The 27,147-nt window shown below is 48.4% G+C and overlaps 1 protein-coding gene across 4 annotated transcripts in view; it reads right to left on the minus strand.

Annotated features, from left to right (window-relative positions):
* Positions 1-3,097: 3,097 nt before the first annotated feature.
* Positions 3,098-27,147, minus strand: part of HELZ2 (helicase with zinc finger 2) — a 40,197-nt gene continuing 16,147 nt past the window's right edge. Inside the window, exons 9-20 of one of the 4 annotated variants that reach the window (XR_006417074.1) lie at positions 26,733-26,818; positions 24,920-25,054; positions 24,608-24,766; positions 22,569-22,713; positions 21,440-21,556; positions 16,383-16,578; positions 13,828-13,962; positions 12,430-12,645; positions 9,749-9,905; positions 7,602-7,769; positions 5,929-6,862; positions 3,098-5,760 (exon numbers count right to left, since the gene is read on the minus strand). Coding sequence is in view for 3 of the 4 variants with exons in the window: in XM_044454884.1 (XP_044310819.1) it covers positions 6,747-6,862; positions 7,602-7,769; positions 9,749-9,905; positions 12,430-12,645; positions 13,828-13,962; positions 16,383-16,578; positions 21,440-21,556; positions 22,569-22,713; positions 24,608-24,766; positions 24,920-25,054; positions 26,733-26,818 (1,630 nt within the window). In the remaining variant the exon portion in view is untranslated. Of the gene's footprint in view, positions 6,863-7,601; positions 7,770-9,748; positions 9,906-12,429; positions 12,646-13,827; positions 13,963-16,382; positions 16,579-21,439; positions 21,557-22,568; positions 22,714-24,607; positions 24,767-24,919; positions 25,055-26,732; positions 26,819-27,147 lie in introns of all 4 variants that reach the window. The other 3 variants (XM_044454884.1, XM_044454883.1, XM_044454885.1) reach the window with 3 other exon arrangements.

Below are 27,147 nucleotides of genomic sequence, written 5' to 3' on the forward strand. Positions count from 1 at the left end.
TCTGGGTCTTAGGCCTTCAGGAACCCAGGCACACTGTGACCATAACATCTCTGATTTCAGTCAATAGTTCTGGTTTGTGGTCAGTTGAGTTCAGTGATGTAAATCTGGTCTTGATGTGGACTTTAAATTCCTCAGGAATGTTGTTTAAGTTGTATTTTGCCACCAGGCTTCTGTTAGAGTCAAGGCGATAAAGGACACTTAGTTTTTTATATTAATGCTTCATGGACACTACCGTAATCTGCTCCTGGTCTTTTCTTGGCAGCAAATAAACAGTTTTTCCATCTTCCTACTACTACTACTTCTTTAGAAGGCCAGATCCTGAAGATGAAATTCAAATACTTTGGCCATCAAATGAGAAGGAAGGACTCCCTGGAGAAGAGCCTAATGCTGGGAACGACTGACGGCAAAAGAAGAAGGGAACAGCAGAGGATGAGGTGGCTGGATGGGGTCACTGGGGCAGTGGGTGTGGGCTTGGGTGGACTCCAGGGGATGGTGGAGGACAGGAAGGCCTGGATGAATGTTGTCCACGGGGTCGCGATGGGTTGGACACGACTTCGTGACTAACAACAACAACAACAACACTACTACCACCAATTTCTTGGTATTTAATTTCCCTCTTTTTCCTTTGGTGATGTCGATACGTACAGTTACCTGACTGGTTGACTGAAGTCTGCATTTGTGATAAACAGATGACTAGCTATGCAGGAACCTGTGAGTCCTTTTCCTGCTTCATTTCTGACCCCTGAGCCAAATTCTTCTACAACATTGGATCCCACTTTATTTCCTCCTTTTGCATTCCGGTCACCTATGATGAACAGCATACCTTGATTTCATGTGCTGTCCTCTTGGCGCTTTCATAAAAGCTCTCTCCAGCATCTGCTGTTGGAATGTAGACCTGAATGATGGTCATGTTGATGGGTTTTCTGAGAACTGCAATTGATGTGATTTAGTGGGTCTTTGCATGAATGGTCCCATACTCTCTGACCTACATCTTCCCTCAATATTAGAGCCACTCCATTTCTTCCGAGTCTGTCATTTCTTGAGTAAAACACTTTGACCGACTGAAAATGTTCTTCCTCCGCCCCCTTGTTTGCTCACACTCAGGACTGTAATGCTTAACCATTTCTTGTTGCATAGTTTTCAGTTTGCCTTGATCCATGCTTCGCACGCTACACGTACCGACTGGATGTGGTGTGCAGCATCACACTTTCCTTGCGTGTCCATGCATGTCAACTACTAGACTTCGCTTTGGCTTTGACCCAGTTGCATCATCATCAGTAGCACCGTTCAGACCTTCGCTCTTTCCATGTAGCTGCTTGAGTGCCTTCCAGCCGAGGAGTCTCATCTTCTGGCACTTTCTCTTGCTCCGCTTTGCATTGCAGGGTTGCCAAAGATGAACTATTCAGACATGCTTTGCACTGCTTTCTTCTGCACAGAACCAGAGTTCTCTCCAGTGTCACTGCTATTGTCTGATAGAAATTCTGCACCTGTGTTGCCTTCAAAACCTGGCCCTCAGGAATTTCTCTGTCCCCACCAGCCTTAGATATATCCATTTTCCTCCACTTCTGTGAACTTTACTCCCGAAGAGGGTGGGTGCAAGTCAAGTCTCTGCTTTGCCCATTCTGCCTTGGGTGACACTGCTAAAAGACAAGACTAGCAGGAGTTTATGGGGCAGTATCATAATTGAAATAAACCTCTGCTCCTTCTATGGACCATATGCTGTTCTTTCTCCAGTATATTCCCTGGAGTTCACTCCACAAACTTTACCTAAGTATAATCCAAGGTTTCTGACATTGCAGATTGCCAGGTGCTTTCTTTCCTTCTGTTTAGAACAGATACTTCAGACTGCAGGAAAAATGGACAGCTTGACCTAGAAGGCAAATTTCTTTTTATTCTCTTCATAAGATCATCATCATCCCTCTGTTTCAGAATAGTGGGTTGCCAGGTTTAGATGAAGTTAAGGATCTGTAATGAAAATATGTGATCAGATCTCCCATCTTGCGATTGCAGAGCAAGGAGAAATTCAGATCTGGGCTCTGCTGCATGAGTGGACTGGTGGGGTTCATCCTTTCCCTCTGAATTCCCTTTGATTGCTGCAATGCACTCTGTGTGGGGCAGCCCTTGGAGACTGTTCAGAAGCTGCAGCTCCTGAAGAATGTGGCAGCAAGATTAGTAACTGGGACCTGTGGGTCCAAACACACTATACCAGTTCTGGTTCCCTGTAGTCTTCCAGGCCCCATCCAAGGTGCCAATTTTAAGCCATGACGCCTCACCTGGCTCGAAACGGCAGTCTCGAACAGAGCACAACCCACCCGGCCACTGTGCTCGGCATCCTGGGCCTTCCTCCATGTGCCAGCTGTGAGGGAGGGCCGGAGGTCAGCAAGGGCGTTCTGTGTTGGCCCCCCACCTGTGGAATGGTATCCCCACTGTGGCCCACCTGAGGCCGACCTTGTCACCTTCTCAGTGCCTAGATGCATCTTAACCCGTCTTCTTCCCACCAGGCTAAGGCGGCCCTTGATGCCAAGGCTTTTTAAAGATATACTTGGGTTTCCAAGGGGGTTGCCCATCCCATATGCTTTTCTTTTAGAGGGTCATTCTTTGATGTGTGTTTTTTTACATTTCCTTTGATAGGATTTTATGGTATGTTTCTCGTTTTTCGTGTTGTTGTTATATGATGTTCTAAACCGCCTAGGCAGCTTCAACTATTCGCCAGTATAGAAATAATCCTCATTTTCATTATGGCAGAATGGACCCTGCTGGTGGGGAAGTCCTGAGGGCAGAATCCAGTGCCCCCTTGGCTCAGTGCCCATGAACCTGTGAACACGGTGACTCGCGCGTGGCTTGTTCCCTGCAGTCCCGATGTTTTCAGCCATCTGGATGAAGCCCCATGGGATGAGTGAGGCCCAGGACCCACTGGGATATGGCATAAGCCGTTGGCCCCAGCCCCCTCCCCTGGGGAGGGTGTTAAAAAAATCCCTTTTTGGAATCTGAAATGGTACACTTTAGTTAACACCTCAGGACCACACCACCTCATCTGGCCACTGTCTAGGCTTCCCCTTCCCCATATGCAAACACCACGCCATTTATTGCCACAAACTGAATAGAGAAAGAAGTTTTATTCTGCATAATACAATATTTGATCCAAGGTTAATAGAAACATAACCTCTATTTTCATTTTTTTGGTCAGCCTATGAATTAAAAATAGTTTATAGAGTATTAGACAGCCATAATTTATACATACCAAAGATTTAATTTAACATTACCTGCCCTCCAAAGCTGCCCCTAAAGTATCATACATGCAAATCCATTTTTTAAAAATAGACTCCAATAATTAAATACAATTAAAATTACAAATTCATTACAGGTCCCTTGAATATATACTATATAAAAAGACACACAGCTGCTTACATCTCAGAAATATTTTAGTCCATTTCACAAATAAATGGCTCAGCCGCAATCCAGTAAGAAATTCTCCCAAAATAAATGAGTCTCCTGCCAGAGCAAGGCCCCATTAATTCCAATGGAGCTTATGCAAGAGTAGTTCTGACTGGATTGTGCTATCATTATTGCACTAAAAACAGAATTAACATCACCTCTGCATTCCTTTTACTTTTTGTTTCAAGGAGAGATCTCTAAGCAAATAAAAAAGGCTTAAATCTCAAATGCTTTGCACTGACCATTTTCTTTGGAAAACAAGCTCATTGTATCTGTGTGTACAGCTATTTTCATAGAAATGCTGATGATATAAAAGCTGGGTTAATGGTAGTCCTTGGATGCTGAAGCCAAATCCACAAGAAAATTCTCCTGAGCATGCCCACTGAAATGTATGGGGCTCACACAACTGCATACATGTTTTTGCACACCCGGATTTCTTTGGGACATGTGCAGTAGAAAGGTCTGGTAGAAGCACTGAAAGGTCAACGTTGCCCAGATTGAGTGTGTGCGCTTCAATACTGCAGAGCCAGACAGATAACTCCCACCTGTGGAGAAATTTCTGGAAAAAAGGCCAGTGTGGTTTTGGAGCTGACTGAGCCAGACAGAAGGGCTTGAGGACAGAGAAAAAGGCACCAAGGTGGAAGAGGCAAAGGTGACCATGGCCCAATGAACTAGTTGGAGGGAGGGACAAAGAGGGATGAACGAAATGCTACTTTAATGAAAGACAGGGAAAGTTGGTGCTGGAAATGGCTTGCCTAGTCACCACTGGCGAAAAAAGATCACCTCCAGGTGACCAGCGAAGAATGAGCTTTTGGGAGTTTTTAAGTGGGTCTTATTTCTCTTTTGGTCACTTAATATCAATGTAGTAGGTATATGGAGGTAGAAAGGTACACAAAAACAAGTTTGGTAACCTTTGAGGCTGGCTGAGTCATCTGCAGCTCCGACATAAAGGTTTATGCCAGTACGTAATTATGTGTTGGCACTGACTTGTTCTTTCTCACTCTGTGCAACAGTTAAAAAGTGTTCTATGAGATCGGTTCTCTTGTCTGAACTTTTTGTTCCCAAGTAAAAATATGCATGTGGATGTTGCATTTCTAAGAACATTTTTTAAACTTTCACATTCACAATTACTTGAGGTAGAACGGGGAAAAGAAATGCCTCACTCCCTTTCCATTGCTATTTAGCTCCCTGACAAAAGGTTTGCCTTTTTGGAGGTAAAAATCCCCCAGTTAAAAGAAAAATACTAAAAACGCTGTACATTCAAATTGTACAGAACCCGGGGTTTGATCCAACTTCAGTCCTAGTTATGAATCTACTGTTACCTACAGCTAAATCTGGATCAAATCCAAGATTTGCTTCTCCCAATATGTTAAGGCTGTTTTTTTTTTCTTTTTCCTGTCATTCTCCATTATTAAAGAGCAGTTCCATGTGTTCCAAGAAATCAGATGTTCTAAAATACAAGGCAGCTAAAGGAAGCAGAGAAAGACCCAAAGTGTCATCAAGACAACACTGGCCTCCTTATTGCACGCATTCTCTTAAAGGAAGAACTCCAGCTACATCATCGTAGGGCAAAACTGAGGCTAAAGTCACCCGCATGGGCTTTGGACAGTTCTGAGCAGCTATACCAGGAATGTTCATGAGTCAGAAGAGCTGAATTCCACAAAAACGGCTTCAAAGAGGCAGCTAAATCCAATCCAGTTGGAGTATCAAGGGAGCGGATGTGAGTTCTCCTTGCATCGAGTCCAAGAGGTTTGTTTGTTTTTTAAGTAGGTACTTAGTATATTCCAAGCTGAAGCAGAAACAAGCATCAGAAGCTCTTTTCCAACCCACAATGTAGAGCATAGAACCCAAGTGGAATTAGTGCATTTCACAAAAATGCATAAAAGTGTGAGAGACTGTAGACCAAGGAACGGGGACCTGTGGTCGCCCAGATGTTGTTAGGAATGCAATTCCCATCAGCCCCAATGAGCAAAGCCAACAGTCAAGGAGATGGGAGCTGTAGTTCAACTACCCTCATTGCTGCAGCAGAGCATATCTAAGAACACTGGAATGTATGAACAACCACACAGTTCTCTGAGCTGTTGACAGAAAGGATCGCAGACTGCGGGGAGCTGTCTTCAAGGCTCGCTCAGGGTTCCCTGAGAAACAGGCAGCGGACTTGCAAAAGCTTGTTTCCTTCCTTTGTGTATAACTGTCCATTCTCTACACACTAGATTATTTTCTTAGGATTTGCAGCTTACATTCAGAATCGCTGGCGGAAAGAAAAGTACCATGATCAGGAGCAGACAAGCTTCGCAAGATCTCTGGTCAACCTCTCAGATGCAGCTTTAAAAAGAGAAAAATTAAAAACACATTTTTGGTAAGAGGAAACACTTTTCAAGTACAGTTCAAAATGGAGGTTTAAAACACATTTGTACAAAAATTTCCCTACAACAAAATAATTTACATTTGATGGCTAAAACCACCTCATTATAAAAATGGGGCCCTGCTTACAGGCTCTGTGATGCTCTATCCAGGAAATGTTTGCATTCTTTCTGCCAAATGCAGCCGGCTCTTCTTCTGATTTTGAGCAAGGAAGGACCAGACCCTGGCAGATCCATTGGAGATGGCATATTTTTCCTTGTCTTTAGCCCAACAGGTAGAATTCTTCTTGAAGAGCTTTTGTAAACGCTCCTTGGGTTTTCTGCTTCATCCCTTGGTCCCCAAAGCAAAGCGAAGATGCTTTTTCCCAAAAGATCTGGCTGGGGATTCTGCAGAACACTCCGGCCTTTTGGCCTCTGTATTGAAAGATGTCCCCTCTCCCCAGATGGAATGCTTTCAGAAGAGAAAAGCCACCTCGCACGGTGGTGACCACGCTTCCAGTCAAGGGTGCCACAAAGACAAGTCCAACGTGTGAGACAGCCGTGCTCTTGCAGTCTCCCGCAACTTGGTTTTGCCACTGGGCTATGGAGCCAACAGAGCAGCCAGTGATACACAGAGAGAGAGGCCAGAACAGTGTCTATGCACCAGCCCAAGCCCAGAGGCCACTCTTTCCATCCGGCCACTTCTGCTGCCCACACCACCAGTTGTCCACCAATGGTCTAGAGATGGTCACCAAACCACGTCCCTCTCGTGGCTCGGTGCCCAAAGGGCCTTGCATGCCAATTCCTTCCCTAACAGCATCTCGTTAGTTATTCTCATGTGCTACGTTGGGCCACTAGTTTTGGCTCCGAGTGGCAACTCCTGTATCATTTACAAAGCTGGAAAGCTGCCCAGAAAATAGATGAAGATCTGTTAAAGGCCATGACATACTTCGAACCGGGGGCATCCATTCATGCCAGCCGTGGCTCAATCCTGATGGCGGCGGCAGCTGTATAACATTGCTCCTTCCTGTAATGCTGCAGGAGGTTCCTCCACAAGGAGTTGCATTCCAGGAGGTGAGAGTTTCCTATCAGCAAAAGGGGGAGACAGAGAGAAAAGAGAAGCGGCAATGAAGATCACCTTCGAGGGAATTGCATTCTCCCCACCAGCCGCTGCCCTTAAGGCAGGACCCACAACGAATCTTGCTCCACATGCAGGAGGCCGCAGTTTCAATCTTGAGTAACTCCAGTTTTAAAAAGAAGAGCAGGAAGGGGCGCCTAAGGCCATTGGGTCCCACCCCTCAGGAGTCCAAGCTGAAGCATCCCTGCCAGGTAGCTGTCCAGCTTCATCTGGAGCGGCTCCTGTGGGCAAGAACTCGCCACCACCCTGGGCCATGGGTTCCCTTGTCCTATTGTTCTCATTAGCCAAGACCCCAGGCAGTTTGTTCAGGTTAAAATACACAATACCAAACTTGATGGACGAACAGTCCAACTCTGTATGAAGGCATCTTGCAAGATAACCTGTGTTGTTGGGCCAACAGAGTAGAGATAAGAGGGACACTGAGAAGAGTAGCTTCCATACCGAGGGAAAAGCTCAGTGGCTGGACACTGCTGGACCAAAGCCAGCCCGACACCTTTTGCAAAAGCAGAGGCATGGAAGGAGAAACCCAGCTGCAGCCGCTGGATTTCCCGCCAGAGCAAGGGGGTCCTGCAGCTTCCATGGCATCCAATGGGCACCTCCACAGCCACACAAACCCAGCAGTCTGTTTCACACCGCAGGGCTCACCTTCTGAACATCCCTTCAGCACCTTCGCCCCAGCCACTCACCTATAATGCAGAGGCCGTCCTGCGCCCGGGTGAGGGCGACATTGATCTGGTTCGGGTCGGCCACAGTGCCCAGGTGCTTCCTCATCCAGCTCCTGAGTGGCTTTTTCTCAATCTCCAGGTGGCTGCATGAGCGTACGGTGGAGACGATCACGTACTTCCACTCGCTGCCTGGGGGCCAGAAATGGCAACAGTCCAATCAGAACAGGGCACAGTTCATCTTGGAAAATGCACAGGAAGAGGAAACCAACAGGATGACGGGGCTGCAGCTACTCTGCTATGAGGAACAGCGGACAAGACTATCACAGGTGGTTTGGTGTAGAAAAAGAGGAGCCATGACAGAGTGGTACAGAATTAGAAATGGCGTGGAGAAAGGGAATGGAGGAGACGTGTTCTCCCTTAATGCAGGGGAATTCCACGGATCTGATGGGGGGGAGGTTTAGGACACATCAGAGGAAGGACTTCTTCATACAGCATATACAGTAGTTAAACCAAGGAATTTGCTGCCATGGGAATTGGTGATGACCACCAATCTGGATGGTTTCAAAAGGGGATTGGACAGGTTCATGAGGAAGGAGGCTATCCATGGCTACTAGGCTTGCTGGCCATGTGCTCTCTCCTTCACCAGAGGCAGTTGCCTACACACGCCAGTTGCAGGGGAGCTGGGCAGGTGGAGCTCTCGCACCCATCCTGCCGGAGGGATCCTGCGGGCAGCTGGTCTGCCATTGTATGAATGGAGCCTTGGACCTGCTGGACCATTCGTCTGATCCAGCAGGACTGTTCTTATGTGCTCAGTCATGCAACTCACTGGCCTTTGGGCCAGGCATGAATCTACAGGGGGTCCAGGACTGTGCTTGCCCTGATGGGCAATCCATCACTCTCTGGGAGCCATGATGAGCTCAAGCCTTCTGCCCAACCTTGGGACTGGACGGGGGGATCAGCTTCTTCTTGCAGCTATCCTGGCCGTCAGAGCACCCCCGCAGCCTCAGGGGACCAAGGGCTCCATTTCACACTCTGCTCCTGAGCATGCTCCAAACATAGAGCTTGGGGGCTGGAGTCACGGGGGAGGGGGTCATCCCTGACCCCAAGCTGAAGGCCTCAACCGCATGGGAAGACCATCTGGCAACCACAGATCTCTTGCCTGGCTATCAAAGCCAAAATCTGTGGGTCCCCGTTTATTTCTTACCTTAACCTATCACAGAAGGGTGCTCTGAAAATAATTCATAGGTAGGGAGAAAATGCGCTGAGCATCTCAGTGGAAAAGCAGCATAAAACAGGCAAGTTAACTAGAACTGGAGTAAAACACCCTTTTTTCTCTGCTATCACATACTCCCCAAACCACTTGTGCCGAGGAACTGCTCGCACCCATCCCCTTCCAGCCACCAACTGCTCCCCAAAAATGCCGGGACTCTGTCCCTGCATTGCAAGACATACACAGAGGTTGCTAGACCTCCACTGTTAGAAATGCATCCCAGAAGAAGTGTGCTGCCAGACCCAGTGTTTGTGGGTTGTGTCCAATGTTCACAGGTGCTTTGATCTGGTTTATGAAGATGCTCAGAGGCAGCTTGTGCGCGGCACACTCACAACAAGCCATCATGCGGAAACCTGCTCCATTCAGCTGCTCCAGGATCAGAGCTGGAAGGGAGCAGGGAGACAGTCCAGTTCCACCCCTGTTCAAGGCCCTGCAGGGTACCGATAAAGCTTCCCTGACAGGTAGTTATTCCGTCTCCGCTGAAACACTTCCAGCAAAAGAAATACGGACCACTCTTCTCAGTGGGCATCCTGATACACCAGAAAGTTCAAAAAGGCCTACACGCATCCGCCAAACTCTCCTTTTCCCAACAGCCTCAGGGAGAGATGACCCCGTTCAGGTGGATTTATTCTTCAAGATCAGCTCCTTGCTGGAGCAAAGCAGAAGCTACAAGGCAATGCCTTTTGCTTTCTCGTTATTCTTCCTGAACGGTGGAGAGCAGTGGGAGAGCTGAGAAGATCAGCTGCACGGGATGACAGAGGAGACCTCGGAAAATAATTTGCATCAACATGGGGGTGGCGAAACGGGACATCTTCTGTGGTGCAAGACGGGCCCCCTGCAAAACGATCGCCTCGGCTGAAACACTGAGCCCTGCCATGCGCAACTCGCCCCCACTTACCTTGGCTTTTCATGATGGTGCAAACGGTTACATGGGGCAGCTTTTTCTGGGAAAGAAGCTTCTTGATCTCCATCACCTGGGCATTGTAGGGCGTCAAGATGGCAATCTGCTCGGGCTTGTTGAGCCCAGCGCGAGTCAGCTGCTGAGCTATTCTCACCTGGAGAAGAACAGGCAGGCACTGTCAAACATTCCATTTTATCCCAGCACGATCAAGAAACAGACAGATAAAACTTCATTACAGTCAAAGACCAGCTCAATTTAAAAAAAAAGAAATAGATATAAATAGGGGCCATACAGAACAATGATAGATCTATATACTGCTGTCTGACACTAATCCAACGTTAACATACAGTGTCGCTCAATTCTTTGCGGCCGCGATGGGTGTCTGAAGACAGATCCCGAGGGGGTGTGGTTCTTCCCAGCTGGACGAAAGACCAAGTCTGGAAACGCCTCTTACTCAAGATGACTGGCATGAACTAGGGTAGCAGAAGATTGTGTCAAAGTATTTACTATTTTTTCAATTGAGCTGATCTTTCACCGTAATAAGTTTCATCTATCTGTTGATCAAGAAACAGAGTGCACCGTGGGCAACAGAACGGCTTCCCAGGGTAGTGAATGGGGTTTTAACCCTCGTTACGAAGGTATTTCTAGGACACGTTATTTTGTCGTTTTTATGAACTGCTGCACGCTGTCCAGGGAGCTTCGGCTGTTGGGCAGTGGAGGAAGCATCCTCAACGCAACCGGGCAGCCACCGGAGAGGGACGGTTTGGCTTGGAGTCCTGCAATGAGGACTCCTGCAGTCAGGTTGGACCTGATGGCCCTTCCAGCTCTACCGTATTTCCCCGAAAGTAAGACCTGGTCTTATATTAATTTTTGCTCCAAAAGACGCACTAGGGCTTGTTTTCAGGTGATGTCTTATTTTTCATGTACAACAATCTACATTTATTCAAATACAGTCATGTCTTCTTCTTCTGGAACATCATCATAACTCTCCAGACTCCTGAATTGTGTTGCCATGGAGGTACTAAACGTGTCCGTCTGGCTGATGATCTTAACTGGGGCTTATTTTGGGGTAGGGCTTATATCACGAGCATCCTGAAAAATCATGCTAGGGCTTATTTTCCAGTTAGGTCTTATTTTCGGGGAAACAGGGTACTATGCTGATTCTGTGATTTCTCATTTAAAGGAATAGCAACTGTTCCTCTCCCAGAAGAAAAACGCTGCAAAGACCACACTCTGCCTTCACCCTGGAAAGCCTGCATCCCACGGAGGGGGTCCCACAGGATGGGCGCGGCACACACGGGTCCGCCAGCAAAACCTGCGGAGAGCCACCCTTGGCATTCAAACACCTCTGGACCAGCCATGCCGGCCAACACCGGATCTGCAGCTCCCAGGGCCCCTGCAGCCCCGCGTTCCACAGGCCAGGGCTCCCTCCCTGATTTTACACGATGACCCTGGAGCTGAGCAGGAGAAGTCCTTCTGTCCCCCTCTCTGGCTCTCATCACGGCAGGTGGGCGTGTGGCAGGGATCAAGCCTGCACCCTCCACAGCCCAAAGCTGGGAGGAGGCAGAGAACAGCTGCGGCCCTTTCCAAAGACTCCCCCGCACCTGCTGCCCCCAGGAAGATCAAACTTGACCTTCCCATCCCCCCTTCTAGTCTCTAAAAGGTAAAGGTTCCCCCTTGACGTGAAGTCCAGCCATGCCTGACTCTCGGGGGCGGTGCTCATCTCCGTTTCCTGGCCGAGGGAGCCAGCGCTTGTCCGCAGACAGTCTCCGTGGTCATGGGGCTGGCATGACTAAACACCGAAGTGCACGGAACGCTGTTACCTGCCCACCGAAGCGGCACCTTTTCAACTACATGCATTTGCATGCTTTCGAACTGCAAGGTTGGCAGGAGCTGGGACGGAGCAGCGGGAACTCACCCCGTTGTGCAGACTCGAACCGGCGACCTTTCGATCAACCAGCACAGCAGCACAGCGGTTTAAACCACTGCGCCACCTGCAGTGGTTTAAAGGGATTAATGCAATTAAGGGATTAATCTGGTCTCTAGTCATCAACAAAAACAGCCCCCAGATGTTCATCCTGTCCTTGAACTTGTGTTGCATTTCACACTTCAGTAAAACCAAACGATGCAAAGGCTGCCTTGGCCATCCGCCGTGCCAGAGCCGACGCACCGGGCTCAGTCAAGCCATGGCTGAACCGGGACTTGGGCTCTTGTCTCTGTCCACCACATGGGATTACTGATAGCCCAGGGCAAAGTGTCCTGGCCTATTTCTTCCAGCCCCAGAACAAAACTGCATTCTGGAGGAGCGTCGGGGGGTCCAAAATGCTCACACGTGTTGCCCTAAAGCTTTTACTGCCGTTCATAAAGCTTCGGAAAAGCATTTCAGCCAATTTGGGTAGGTGGGTGGGGGTGGGGGGACTAAGACAGCCAGAAAAACAGCCAGTGATTGGTGGGCCCAAAAAGAGGAGTGGGGGCTGCAGAGGAGAAGTGGTCCTTGAGGGCCTGAGATTCGACACACCTAGCCTGGTGCATTAAAGCAGGTCAAAGCCATACTAAGCTAAGCTGGGATTTAACTTTCTGCCTCTACCCACCAGGCGGCATTGCCAGCTGAGCAGATGGAAACGCTCACGCCCGCCGGGGAGGCCAGGCCGTCCCTCCCGCTCTGCCACTTCACTCACCACCTCGTTTGCTTCCTCCATGTTGGCCTGGGAGCTCTCGTTTCCCTCCTCAGTGGAGACCATTAGGCTCTTCTCCTTTCCTTCGATGTGGCCGAAGAGGATGGGGCAGAAGGGCCGTTGTCTGTGGGAAAGGATGCTGCTGCGACAGACAAGCCTGCAGGTCTGCAGTTTTCCATCGTAAAATGCCTTGGACGGGAAGGCACAGATCTCACGGTGCTGCGGGGACAAAAAGAGGGCCTGATCCTCACCTGCTGGTGATGGCTGAACACCACTGCGAACGCAGCTCAGACGTCTCGCCCCCACGGTCGCCCCTGCCCCCTTGCAGCCTCACCCGGCTCCTAGTTTGGAACGTTTCAGGTGTGCAGGCAAAATTATTATTCTGGTTCACATATATACTGCCTTTCCCCCTCTCACAAGGAACCCGGGGCAGCTTACAAGCGTCTCCTCCCCTCCATGTTATCCTACAGTGACCCTGTGAAGCAGATTGGGGCTGCGGGGCAGCAGCCGGCCAAAGTCAGCCAGTGACCTTCGCGGCCAAGTGGGACTAGAACCCAGATCCCCTGAGTCCGAGCCACTGCACCACACCAGCCAAGTACGCTTTGACCTGCACCGGATCCCCTGCCCATCGGCCTCCCGGAATGGCCCCTCTGGATCCTCATAGGATGAGACAAGGAGAAAAGTGTCTCCTGTCCCACCTTCGCCACGGATAGTTCTCTACACCCGTCTCTTGCTCCCTCTTGCTCAGCTCTTTTCCGAACTGAACCAACTCGGCTGTCCTACGCTATCCTGAACGTGAGCGGCTCCAGCCCTCGATGCATCTGTTCAGACCTGGTGTTCTCAGCTCAGGTGAGCTGGTGAGCTATTCTCACCTGAAAAACATATAGGTAGCCTCACATGTTCCATTTTATCCCAGCATGATCAAGAAACAGACAGATAAAACTTTATTATGGTCAAAGACAGCTCAATTAAAAAAAGAAATAGATTTATATAGGGGCCGCACGGAACAACAATATATCTAGTGCTGTTGGACTCCACTCGAGTGTTAACATACAGTGTCATTAAATGGCACTGAGCTGCCCTTTTCTGCACCTTTTCCCAGCTCTCCAGCATCCTTTTTCCGGTACCCAGGCATGGTAGTTAATGACTGTACCTCTGGATACCAGATGCTGGAGCCAAACAACACTCCCATCCCCCAGGTAGCTGTGAATTTGTGTTCCACCTTAACATGAAAGCAAGCTCAAAGCAGCTAAAAACCATCATGAGAATAGGAACACACAATCACAGAGAAAATTTGGTGCCTCATAAAAAGGAAAACAAGAGGAGCAGGTTAAAAACAAAACGATGCAAGAGCAACTATCCAAACGGGCTCAGCAGCTAAAGCGAGAGTCGTGTTCTTACCATGCGATACTGGATGTTAAGCATGTGGGCCCTGTTCTTGTACTGCTCGAATAAAGACTGCTGCATCCCCAGAGTCCTGGTCAGTTCATTGTGAACCACAGGTCTCAGCTGCATGTGGTCCCCCAGAAATACTACCTGGAAGAGAGAATGCACAGGGTGTTTCAGGTGACCCAGCGGGCTCCTCGCTGCACCGTGATCACAACTCCCAGAATGGAATCCAGGCCTTCTCCAGAAGGGAATTCCGAGGTCCAGCTGCCCGGCCCTCCCCGAGCCATGCAGCCTCATCACGACTGCAACTGGCCACCCACCCTGTTTATTTACATATTTATTTATTTAACACTTTTGCACACCATTGCAATAGTCTCACGGCTCCCTGGACAGTTTACATAATTAGGAAAAGCAACTGACAAAGCATAAAACTACATGAATAAATCAAAGTATCAATACCAATAAAACCATATAAAACAGTAACGCCTCCTCATCACAGCAAGGGTGCCCATCAGTTAATGACATACATTAACATAGCAGATTGGATATATCTTAAAAGATAACAGTTAAAATTCCAAAGTTCATTAGTTAAAATAGCAGTCAGAGTTAAACTATAAACCTAACACAATCCACAATTAAAATGCTTGGAGAATAAAGGTGGCGCCAGCATGTGTGCAAAGTCCCACACCTCCGAGGAGCCAGTTCCACCAACGGGGCACCATGACTGGGAGGGCCCTACACCGGGTAGCCACCCTCCTAGCTTCCTTGACGATCTTGGGGTCCAGGCAGGCCTATATGGATGGAGACGTCCTTTGGGTTATTCAGGTCCTAAACCAATCAGGGCTGAATACATTAAGATAAGCATCTTGAATAGGGTCTGGACTTCAGTGGGCAACCAATGCAAATCATACTGGCATTCTATGTTTGGTATTACTAGTCCCCATCAGCAGCCTGGCAGCTCTATTTTACACCAATCGAAGCTTCCAGACCGTTTTCAGGAGCAGCCTCGCGTTAGTAGTCCAACCAAGAGGGTACCAGGACATGGATTACTGTTGCCAGGTCCTGACCGGCCCGATACGGTCAAGGTTGACGAACTAGCCGGGGCTGATAGAAGGCGCTGAGCCCACTTGAAGTTCCAGGGACAGCTCAAGGTGCAGAAGCAGGCCAAGCCCCCGAGTGCAAGCCCGTCCAAGACAGGGCAAATATCCCCCGTATGGAAATGCGAGGCACCACTGCACCTCCGTCCCGTCTGGACTGAGCTTCCATTTGTTGGCGGCTATCCAGCCCATCACCCCGGCCAGACACTGCTTTAGGACCATCGCCACCTCACCAGGGTTTGATGAAAAAGAGAGGTAGAGATGAATGTCATCAGCATATGGATGACCCTTCAACCCAAACCCTCTGATGACCTCTCCCAGTGGCTTCATGTAAATACTGAAGAGTATGGGGAGCCTTGTGGTACTCTATGTCGCAACTGCCACGGCACAGAGCAACATTCCCCCAGGAATTGGTCAGCCAGGTAGGAGCAGAACCACCACAAAGCAGAGCCCCCGACTCCTAACCCAGCCAGCCTATCCGGAAGGATCTCCTGGTCAAGGGTATCGAACGCTGCTGAATGGTCCAGGAGAACCAACAGGGATGCACTCTCCCCATCTTTCTCCTGGCAAAGATCATCCCACAGGGTGACCAAGGCCATTTAAATGCCATAACTAGGCCTAAAACCAGACTCAAATGGGTCCAGATACTTGGTTTCTTCCAAGAGCACCTGGAGTTGTCCAGCCACCACGTGTTCAAGCACCTTGCCCAAAACAGGAATATTGGCCACTGGCCTAAAGTTGCTAACATCTTCTGGATCCTGATTTGTCTTCTTCAGAAGGGGCCTGATCACTGCCTCTTTTAACAGGGGAGGGACCAGTCCTTCTTTCAAAGAAGAGTTCCCAGTTTCCTGTATCCAGACATGTATTCCTTCCTTGGCTTGAATGACCAGCCTATTTGGAGAAGGGTGGGATGGAACATATCCAAGTATCTTACCCACATCATCAGGCCTCAATAACTGAAACTTCTCCAATAAAATGGGACCAGATCCTGCAATGGATGCCTCTACCCAAGTAACTACATTTAACGCAGAGTCCAACTTGTGTCAAATCTGAGTGATTTTGCCCTGGAAATGCTGTGCAAAACTCTCACAATGGGCTGCTGAGGGGTGTACCTGATCTCCCTTAGGGCCAACATGAAGGTGGCCGCAAACCACTCGGATCTGCTCCGCTGAGCAGCATTCAGAAGATGCAACGCTGGTGGAGAAGAAGGCTCTCTGCACCGCCGGAGGGTCAACCATGAGCTCTCCAGCGTGTCTGATCGGACCCAGCACACCTTTCCCTCCACCTGCGCTCCAGCCACCTGCCCACCTGCTTCACTGCCCGCAGCTCAACAGTGCACCATGGAGCTGATCAAGCTCTGCCTGGTGGAAGAGGGCATTTTGGTGCCAGGTCCACCCACTGGTTGGAAGGTCAGGTCCCACGAAGCAACCTGAGTTTCAACAGCAGCGCCAGCCGTATCATCAACCGTACCTTCTCGGCCTTCCTGTAGTTCACCATCGGGATGAGGGTCTCTGGCTCTGTGCACATGGCGCACTCATCAATCAGCACCTGCTTGACGTTCAGGGCCTTCGTCAGGGAAGGGGAGCAGGAGGCAGAGCATGTGCAGAGGATGACGTCGTGCCGCTCCAGTTCGTGCCTTCGGGCTTTCCGCAGCAGCTCGATGTACCTAACGGGCCCCAAGAAAAGCACTCAGTTCTGCCACAGCAGCAAGCACCCAGGGGTGCCAGCTCTGCTTCTCCAAAAGGAAAACTCAACTTGCACTCATGAGCAAGGGCCAGAAGGGAGCCAGGCGCTTCAACCCCTTTGCCCACCAGAAAGATCAATCAGTGCCCCCTGGCTGCTGAGAGCAGGCTTTGCCCACAAAGCTTCCAAGCAAGGCCTGGAAACATGTGTATTAGAATGCTGATTAAAATTTGATTGTTTTACCAGCTGCTGAAAATTGCCCGGAGACAATAAGGCCATTGCATCCAAGCCCCTGCCCAATGCCAGGCTCCAGGTTAACGCATCCTTAACAAATGGCTACATCTCCCAGGTCTCTAGAGCCTATTATGGCAAGTCCTGCACTCTGGAATGACTGGGAAGAGATCCTGGCCCTGCTCTAGGTGACAATCTTTTAGGAACTTGGAAAGTGCTATCCTGTCTCCCCTCAGTCTTCTCTTCCTGAGGCTAAGCATGCCCCGTTCTTTCCATCTGTCCTCGCAGGGCTTTGCTTCCAGCCCCTGGATCATCCTTGTTGCCCTCCTCTGAGCCCTTTCCAGCTTGTCCGCATCTTTCTTAAACTGCAGTGCCCAGAACTGGATGCAGGACTCCAGAGGAGGCCTAACCAACGCAGAGTAAACGGAAATTAGTACTTCACGGGATGTGAAAGTGATACTCCTGTTGATGCAACCTAAAATAGCCTTTGCCCTTTTTGAAGCCACATCACACTGTTGACTCATTCAGCTTGTGAGCTACAACAATTCCAAGATCCTTCTTGCTTGCACTATTGTTGAGCCATCTTATTGATTGATTGATTTAAAGTATTTCTGTACCATCTGATTAGCACAATGTTCTCAGAATGGTGTACAGAATACAATTAAAATACACCAGCATACCAATATCTTGTAATGATACATTTGCTTTCTTTTTCCTAGAACTTGGCATTCACAACTTGACTTTCATCCTGTTGCCTTCAGTCCAGTGTTTCAACCTATCAGAATCACTTTGAATTTTATTTTTGCCTTCCAGCCAGCCAACCAGATTCTGTTCCAGCTGCAATTCTGTTAAAGATTCCCTGCACCTTCTCATCCAGATCTTTACTGAGAATGTTGAAGAGCGCCGGGCTAAGGAGCGAAACTTGTGGTACCCCCTTCATTCCCTCTCCCCAGTTTGAGAAGCATTCTTTGAGTCCCATTCTGTAACCAACTGTGGATCCACCTGATAGGTTTCCACCCAGCCTACTTTTAGCTAATTTGCTGATCAGGAGATCATGGGGCACTTTGTCAGACACTTTGCTGAAATCAAGCTATACTGTGTCCACAGCCTTCCTACAGTCCATCAGGGAGGTTACCCAATCAAAAAACGAAACCAGATTAATCGGGCAGGACTTGTTCTTGACAAATCTATGTTGGCTTCTAATAATCACTGCATTGTTTTCAAGGTGTTTGTAAATTGACTGCTCTATAATCTACTGCAGAATTTTCCCAGGGATTGATGTCCAACTGACCGGGCAGCAGTTCCCTGGTTGTGCTTGTTTTCCTTTCTTGAAGAGGGGGACAACATGACCCCTTCTCCAGTCATCTGGCACTTTCCCTGTCATCTGTGATTTCTCAAAGATTAAATAGACAGCGGTTCTGAGAGTCCTTCTGCCAGCTCCTTTATGACTCTGGGATGGAGTTCTTTGGGCCCTGGAGAGCTGAGCTCATTCAGCCCATCTAGATGATCCTTGACCATCACCTGTCAATCTTGAGCTGCTGTCCTGCTCTACCAGCTTGTACTTCCCCTTCTTCAGGAAAGTCATAGACCTTCTTTTGGGAGAAGACCGAGCCAAAATAGGAACTGAGCACTTCTTCCTTTTCTCTGTCAGCATCATTTTGCCATCCACATTGGCCATCTGAAGCCCCATTTCTCTCCTCAGTCTTTTACTTTGGACATACCTGAAGAAGACTTTTTTTTGTTGCTTTAGCATCCCTTGCTAGCCTTAATTCATTCCTAGCTTTAGTCAAGGCGATGGTTGTCCCAGGTGCAATGTATGGCTGTGAAAGCTGGACCATAAGGAAGGCTGAGTGCCGAAGGATTGAGGCCTTTGAATTGTGGTGCTGGAGGAGACTCCTGCGAGTCCCTTGGACCGCAAGGCGATCAAACCGGTCAGTCCTAGAGGAGATCAACCCTGACTGTTCTTTAGAAGGCCGGATACTGAAGATGAAACTCAAATACTTTGGCCACCTCATGAGAAGGAAGGACTCCCTGGAGAAGAGCCTAATGCTGGGAACAATGGATGGCAAAAGAAGGAGGGGCGGCAGAGGATGAGGTGGCTGGATGGGGTCACTGGGGCAGTGGGTGTGGGCTTGGGTGGACTCCGGGGGATGGTGGGGGACAGGAAGGCCTGGAGGAATGTTGTCCATGGGGTCGCGATGGTTCGGACATGACTTCACAACAACAATCTTATTGCCACTTGTATGTTTGGCTGATCTTCCTTATCTATTCTGTATATGATGACCTCAGAATTTCATTGTAATGTTTGCATTCTGTCATTAATTACCTGTGTATGTGACTGGGAGAGTATAAAATGCTCTGTACTTGTATTGAAACCTGGCAGCTGAGTTTGCCTCTGCCCGGTATTGCATTATCATGAGTAAAACCTGCAGAGAACCTGGGCTTATGTCAATAAAGCAGCGGAGGTTTAAACCCAAGTTTTTATTTCCTCCTCACAAATTGAAAACCAAGATTCTGTCACTAGTTCCCCCGAAAATGCAGGCATATGCAAGTTATAAATTCTCTGGATTATTCCAGTATTTATATTGTTGTTCTGTGCCATCAAGTCACCTCCAGCTGATTTTGAAAGGTTGCCTCATCCCATATAGTGACAGATTTTATTTTCCTGGGCTCCAAGATCACCGCAGATGGGGACTGCAGCCTTGAAATTAAAAGGTGCTTGCTCCTGGGGAGGAAAGCGATGGCCAATCTAGACAGCATGCTAAAAAGCAGAGACATCACTCTGCCAACAAAAGCGCGTATAGTCAAGGTGATGGTTTTCCCAGTTGCACTGTATAGCTGTGAAAGCTGGACCATAAGGAAGGCTGAGCGCCAAAGGATTGAGGCCTTTGAATTGTGGTGCTGGAGGAGACTCCTGCGAGTCCCCTGGACCGCAAGGCGATCAAACCGGTCAGTCCTAGAGGAGATCGACCCTGACTGCTCTTTAGAAGGCCAGATCCTGAAGATGAAACTCAAGTACTTTGGCCACCTAATGAGAAGGAAGGACTCCCTGGAGAAGAGCCTGATGCTGGGAACAATAGCTGGCAAAAGAAGGAGGGGACGGCAGAGGATGAGGTGGCTGGATGGGGTCACTGGGGCAGTCGGCGTGAGCTTGGGTGGACTCCAGGGGATGGTGGGGGACAGGAAGGCCTGGAGGAATGTTGTCCATGGGGTCGCGATGAGTCGGACATGACTTTGCGACTCACAACAGCAACAGCTTTAGCCTCCCTGACTCCAGGCCTGCAATTCTGAACTACCTTCCTGTACTTTTCCTTTGAAGCCTCACCTTCCTCCTACTTCCTGCATGTGTCCTTTTTCATTTTTAGGTCACTTCTGGGCTTTTGTGAAGCCACACTGGCTTCTTCTGGCTCTTCTACCTTTCTACCTTGTTGAAAGTGTTTGCAATTGTATGTTTAGAATTTCCTTTTTTTAAAAATAAATCCCACCTATCCTGGACCCCCCTTCTCATTAGAATTGCTTGCCATGGACTTAGCTGATCATTTTTCAGCGTTTATTAAAATTGGCTTCCCTAAATTCCAGGGCATGCATTTGGCTGCACTTGGCTTTTGCTTCCTTTGGAATTAAGAATTCAAGCATGACACACTGACTTTCCCCCAGATTTCCCATAACTTCCACTTTATCCACTAGGTCTTCCCTGTTTGTTAGAATCAGGTCAGGGATAGCTGATCCTCCAGTTCCTTTCTCCATTTTCTGTAGAACAAAGTTATCAACAAGACAAGCCAGGAATTGTCTTTCTTGACAGGGCCGTGTTTGGCAGAATTTGTCTCCCAACAGATATCATGGAAGCTGAAGTCCCTGTTTACTGCTAGAGTAAGGACCTCCCAGGCTGAAACAACAGATTCAATGCAGATGGAGAAACTTTGAATTTATATGCCTGAGATGAGTAACACAAGCCTGCTCCAAACCTACATAATATATTCTCAGCTTTACATGTTTGCTTTTCCTTTCATGTGTCAGAGGAAAAGACTGACTGCATCTGCTTTTAATCGTCGTCTTTCATGCCATCCAAACTCGGGAAACTAGTTTGTTTATCCTATGTTTCATGAAAACAATCCAGGATGAAGTCAAACAAACCTATTTATTTAAAAGCAAAACCAGTTTTCTCCTCTGGTACAGAAAAGCGAACAAAAGGAAAGGAAGGAAGAGGGAACAACCCCAAGGTTCATGCTAGGTAAAGTGAAGGTTTCCCCTGCACAGGTATGCTAGTCATATTGGACTCTTGGGGCCGTGCGCAACTCTGTTTCTAAGCCGCTGAGCCGCGTTGTCCCAAGACGTTTCCATGATCATGTGGCCAGCGATGCTGCGGCACACCAAACGCTGTTACCTTCCCACAAGATGGTACCTATTTACCTCCTCACATTTGCATTTGCATGGTTGACAAGAGCCAGCACAAAGCAGCAGGCGCCCTGTCACGCTATCGCACACACAAAATGGAAGGACGTTATTTCCTATCGTATCTAAACCAGTCCAATGAGTTGCCATTTCCTAGGGATGTAGATAAGAACAGTGACAAAACCGAGACTTTTCCGTCTACTGCTTGGTGCAGCACTTACTTCTCAACTTCTTTATCCGTGATTTCCTCTCCTCTCCTCACTCGGTCATCGAAGGCACAGATTCTGCCAGAAAAAGGGTTTGAAGGCTGACGGATCCGATGGTGCAGAGTTATAGTCCTGGCAGAAAGGAGAATGTTTTAAAGTGAAAGTCTACATACTGACACAAGCAGCACTTGTGTGTTTTCTTGCCAATCCTTCCAGCGTCTGCAAACATAACAGAAGTAGACACGCTGCTCTTGGGGCTGCAAATTTACAAGGGCTTTGAGGAAGCATCTCTTTGTAACAAGATGGTAGCTTTGCTTGAACAAGATTCTCATGCTTCCTTCCAGGTACGTCCTACTGAGGTTTTGCCAGCATGACAGTTTCTTAAGTTTGACCAATTAAAATAATGATGATGAAGGCTGCCGTCTTAGTGGATGTTTACTTTTAAGTAAGCCCCAGTAAATCTAGTGGAATTTACTTCCAAATGAAAGTAAATCAGCAACAAAAATCAGCTGGCAGGCCATCATGATCACATTATCCAAGTTTTTGTTCTCAAATGTTTTTCACTGGTTTGGTTTGGATGCAACTTCAGCCCTTGGTTTGATGCTCTGAGGAAAGAACAAATCTAGAAGAAGGTTGAGGTTGAGGTTCATGTGTTCCCTGCTCACCTTCTAGCATGCTCTCTCCTCTTCCCTTCTGTCTTGCTATTCTCAGTTTACTTAGTTTATTTCTGGTTTTCAGCAACACACCCAAACCAGCAGACTTTGGTTTAGGCTTACTGCTTGAATCCAAACCAAGACTACACAACCACTGCAAGTCCTGCTTGCAATCTGATTTCCAAGGCCAGCACAAACCACAGTTTGTCAGTTACGATGCAACAGCAAACCATGGTTTGCAACACTGCAGGGGAGAACCAATTTAAACTGTGTACAAGAGAAGACGGCAAAGGAGCGTACGAGTTGAAGCTCCTCCCAGAATTGTTCTTGCAGCCGAACTACATGAGTTAATATTTTTAAATGCATTGTTTTCTGTAGAACGATGCATATTAAACGTACACCCCAAACTACAGAAAGAAACAGACTTAAAGTCAAATGCAGTTCAGAAATGACTGCATGTCTGATCAAGCAAGGGAAGATTAATTTCAAACCTGATCTCCGGCTTGGATTTTGTGTCTCGCTGGCTTTTCCGAGAGATAGTCAAGCTACTGCCAGGAAAAGGGTATTCCGTCCACTCTGTACTTTCTCCATATACTCTCAAGGGCCTTGGAGAATCCACCATGTGCATCAGCATTTCTGAAGAGGAAATGAAACCACTGCTCTGAAAATGGAACTCTGTTGCCATAAAGATACCTAAAAATTAGATCTTGTAGACACAACAATATTTCTCTTTTGGACAAGAAAACAAATCTTCTGCAGCCATCTTCTCTGAATCTGGGCCCCTAATGTCCCTGCCCTGCCCCCGAACATGTTGCTGTGAATATCCATATTTTATCTGTTCAATGGCAGATGGAGGGAGTGGGCAGTTGGTCTTGGAATCCAGACAAACAGCTGAATCCCAGAAAAGTAGAAAGCTAGCTTCGCTGGGGTTGCTGGAGAGGGCATTCACACTGGCCCCGCAGAGAAGAGAGGCTGTATCTTTGAAAATTATTATTATTCAGTTAAGGTGTTCTATTCCACCCATCACCAGACTGGGTTCCAGGATCACTTATAGGATTGTAAGTATCAAAAGTAAAAACTCCCAATGTGTACACACGCAAGAACATGCACACACACACGAAACCAAGCAACAGAGCAAAGCAAGCGGCAATATTATAAATGCTTAAAGTGCATTAACAACCTGGCTGGATAAAGGGGGATGTGCCTAGTCCCCAAAAAGAAAACAACACTGAAAGCAGCTGAGTCTGCCCCGTATTCCAGCTTCCCCATGGGTCCAGGACCTAAAAGGCCTCACTCTGGGTGCTTCCCATCTCACTCCTAACAAGGAAGGATTGCACAAACTTGCCAAAATAATATGGTGAAAGCTGTTCCTTTTAGGTATCAGGGTTCTAAGCGAGAAGTTAGGCGTTTGCGCATCGATGCCGGCACTTTTAATTTTGGCTTGGAAAAAAACAGGTGGCAACTGAGTTCTTTTAAGACTGGCAACACACAATCCAAATGGGCTGTGCTAGGAAAAATTGTGGCTTTGCTCTGCACCAGCCGCAGTTTTGAATACTTCTCATGGAGGTGAGGCAGCTCAGCACTTGGAAGTGCAGCAGGAACTGCTGGGAATTCAGGGCATGAGAGGGACTGCAGCCCACCCCCTCCCAGGGGGGTCAGGTTGGGAACTGGGACCTGGCTACCTGAAGGAGCGCTTGCGTCCATATGTGCCCTCCCGCCCCCTGAGATCGGCGGCAGAGGCCCTTCTCCAGGAGCCCTCCGTGAAGGAAATTAGGAGGGTGGGTACTCGGAGGAGGGCTTTCTCAGCAGTGGCGCCCAATCTATGGAATGCGCTCCCCAGAGAGGTCCACCTGGCGCCGTCGTTAGTTGTTTTTTGGCGCCAGGCCAAGACCTTTTTATTTAAATGCTATTTTAACCGTTAAGGTTGATTTGTTGATTTTAAACTGCCCAGGCTGTTTCCACTATTTTATGCATTCTATGTATTTACTGTATTTATATGTGGGATTTTAATGATTGTAAGCCGCCCCAAGGCTTATGCAAAGGGGGCGGCATATAAGCTGTCTAAATAAATAAATAAAAATAATAAACAGGTGGAGTAAACAGTGAATTATACTACAAAGATGGACAGAAGGAATAAAAGAGAGGAATCAGAGTCCAAATTGATATGTAGCAAGAGCAAACAGGTTCTGTGACTTATTAAATAATCATTAAACATGGCATGATATATTGTTGACCCCTCCGTGTTCACCAGTGCTCGTCTGATTCAAGTTTTTTGCCTTGCTACTGAAATGACATGGCTCTTTGACAAAGCAGATTAAGGGACCTCGTTATGAGACACGGAGCAGAACGAGACCTGGGAGCAGTGGGGAACCACGTGGCAGCCAACGTCAGGGCATCGGGAAGTTTCTTAGCACAACCAGGGAGCAACCAAACCTTTCAAGCAAAGTTACAGCCCAGCTCAGCAGAGCTGCAAAGCCCAGGTTGGCTATTTCCCAAGACTCAATCTTTTGCCATCAACAAGGACAATTACCGGCAACGACGTCAACGGATTTGTTAGAGGGGCCACAGTACAAGATGTGGCTCTCCGTTCTGGAATCATCACCCAGGAGGGGCTTCTTCCCTCGGCTTTCCCGGTTCATCTGGTGAAACCAGTATACAAGATGAACACCAACCACCGTTTTCCCAGTCCCTGGATCAGACAGACAGACAGACAGACAGACAGACAGGAGTGAGTGTCCAGCTGTTAGTTTATTATGCTGCTCAAACACGCATCAGAAAGTTACTGATGACTGTCTCTTACTTGTTTCACAAGAAATTACGAAGTGTGTAAGGTAGGCCTTACCTGGCGGGCCTTGGATAACACTGAACGGCTCTTTCAAAGCCTTAGCAATGGCTTGATTTTGACTCGGGTTGAGTTTCCTGGAGCTTCCTGGAAGATCAAAGCTGGTGCGTGTCCAGTGTTCGGAAAATTTTTTTCCTGTGTATTAACAAAAAGCAACAGCAAATCAACTCTACAACAGGCATTTGGAAGTAAACCTGCATTTGGGCTCTCTGAGAAGATGGGAAGTTAAAAACAGCAGTTCTGAAGGGAGAAAAAACTACTCTTGGTTTGGGGATTATGCCCAAGCGTGGCACAGCAGGTATCGCACAACTGGTATCTTGCACAACTAGTAACCTGATGGAAGAATGTGTCTTCTAAAGTGGTCCTCCACTGGCGGATTTATCCTGTTTCAACTTTAAACGGGGGCCATTCATGGAAGAAACCAGCCTTTGCCACCCCCAGGTGGGTTGGACTACAACCCACATCCTTCCCAGCCAGGATGCTAGCTGGGAACGATGGGAGTTGAAGCCCAACCATCAGCAGGCACCAGGTTGGCAAAGGCTAGATTAAATATTGCAATCCCAATATAAATAAACTTTATTTATTTATTCATTTCGAGTATTTGTATGCCGTCCCATCGCATAGCCTCGGGACAGCTTACATAAAATAAAATAAACATAATACATATAAAATCCAGATCCGCCCTGGCTGCATATACAGTATTTTTCGCTCTATAAGATGGACTTTTCCCCCCCTCAAAAGTAAGGGGAAATGTCTGTGCGTCTTATAGAGCGAATGTGCATGTGCCCGACGCCCAGGATGCTGCCGGCCCGCCTGCACCATGTGCCACCACCTGGCCGGCACGCGCTCGGCGCGCCCTGCTCCACCCCCCTCCCTCCGGCGCAGGTGAGAGCTGTGCTGCTCAGGGGGAGGCGTGCGGAGGAGGAGGAGCCGCGGCCTTTAACCCGCCGGTTGCATGGAGAGACGGACTGCTCACCCCCACCGCCCGGGAAGACCTGCCGCCGCACCACCCAGAAGACCACCGCTGGCACGCTGCTGGCCCGGCTGCACCACACCTGGCCGGCACGCGCTCAGCGCGCCCTGCTCCACGCCCCCCTCCGGCACAGGTGAGAGCAGTTAATCACAGGTCGGTGTGTGTTTTCAAATGGCAACCCGTCTTTTAATGAAGCCCATGGGGAAGTGATGGGGAATGTGCCTGTGATTATCAGGAAGCTTTCCATGGATCCCTCTAAAAACTAGGTGAGTCTTATGGTCAGGTGCGTCTTATAGATCAAAAAAAATGGTATAGGATTTCTATATGATTTTCTGCTATATTGTCTTTTAATGTAAACCACGCAGGGGGCCGTCCAGCGTGGCTGACCGTAACGCTTGGAACCTGGAAGAAGGTGGATACCTGGGCCTCCAATGTATCCTTAACTCCCCAGGCAACGCTGGGGGGCCACAGAGTTGTGTCCTTCAGGATTTTAATAAATTAAGCTGCATGCAAGCCTTACAAAAACATGAATACAGTCTAAGGATTTGCAGTCAATACTGAAAAATATCCAGTAATGGGCAACTTATTATTGGTGTAACGGATTGACCATGCCATTGTACACGTGTTTGCCTAAAAGCAAGCCCCACTGGGCTCAGTGCAGCTTACTCCCAAGTAAGTTCACCCCCAATCCCCAGTATAGGGTTGCCACTTAAGTGGTTTCACTGTCAAATCACAAAATCCATCAGTATCTCTTGGATAAAATGCATTTTCAAACACCGGGCCCCATTTTGTTGCCGGTGGGTTGATGAATACCTCACCCTCGGATTTCTCTCCCCGTACCTGTCACAGGAATCTTCTGGCGCAGCGCTATGGCCTGAACAAGCGCGTTTGCGTTTTGCAGGTTCTCAATGGCTCTCTCCGTCCGGCTGTGAGGAAAGGAAGAAAAGCTGCGTGAGGAAAGAAGTTGGATGGCACAGAGAGGGGCCGAACGCCAAGCAAGCTCCCCTTGCTCGCCCGCCCGCTGGCTTGATGGGCGGCCTGGGCATCTCAGGACCCGAGGGACCCGGCAAGCTTTAGGCAGGAACGTGGCTGAACTGGCAACTGGCAAGCTGCCGTGATCCTGAGGCCGCCACCATTACAGTGACAAGAAAAAGAAGCGAAGCCAACCGTCAAACTATTCTTGCCATGAGCCACCCAGAGGTATGGCTATCAGTGAGGGACTTCTAATCTATTAAACTCATGTCCATCATCCACG

Source organism: Varanus komodoensis, unplaced genomic scaffold (genome assembly GCF_004798865.1).
Source record: "Varanus komodoensis strain SLA01 unplaced genomic scaffold, ASM479886v1 scaffold8, whole genome shotgun sequence".
NCBI lineage: Eukaryota > Metazoa > Chordata > Lepidosauria > Squamata > Varanidae > Varanus > Varanus komodoensis.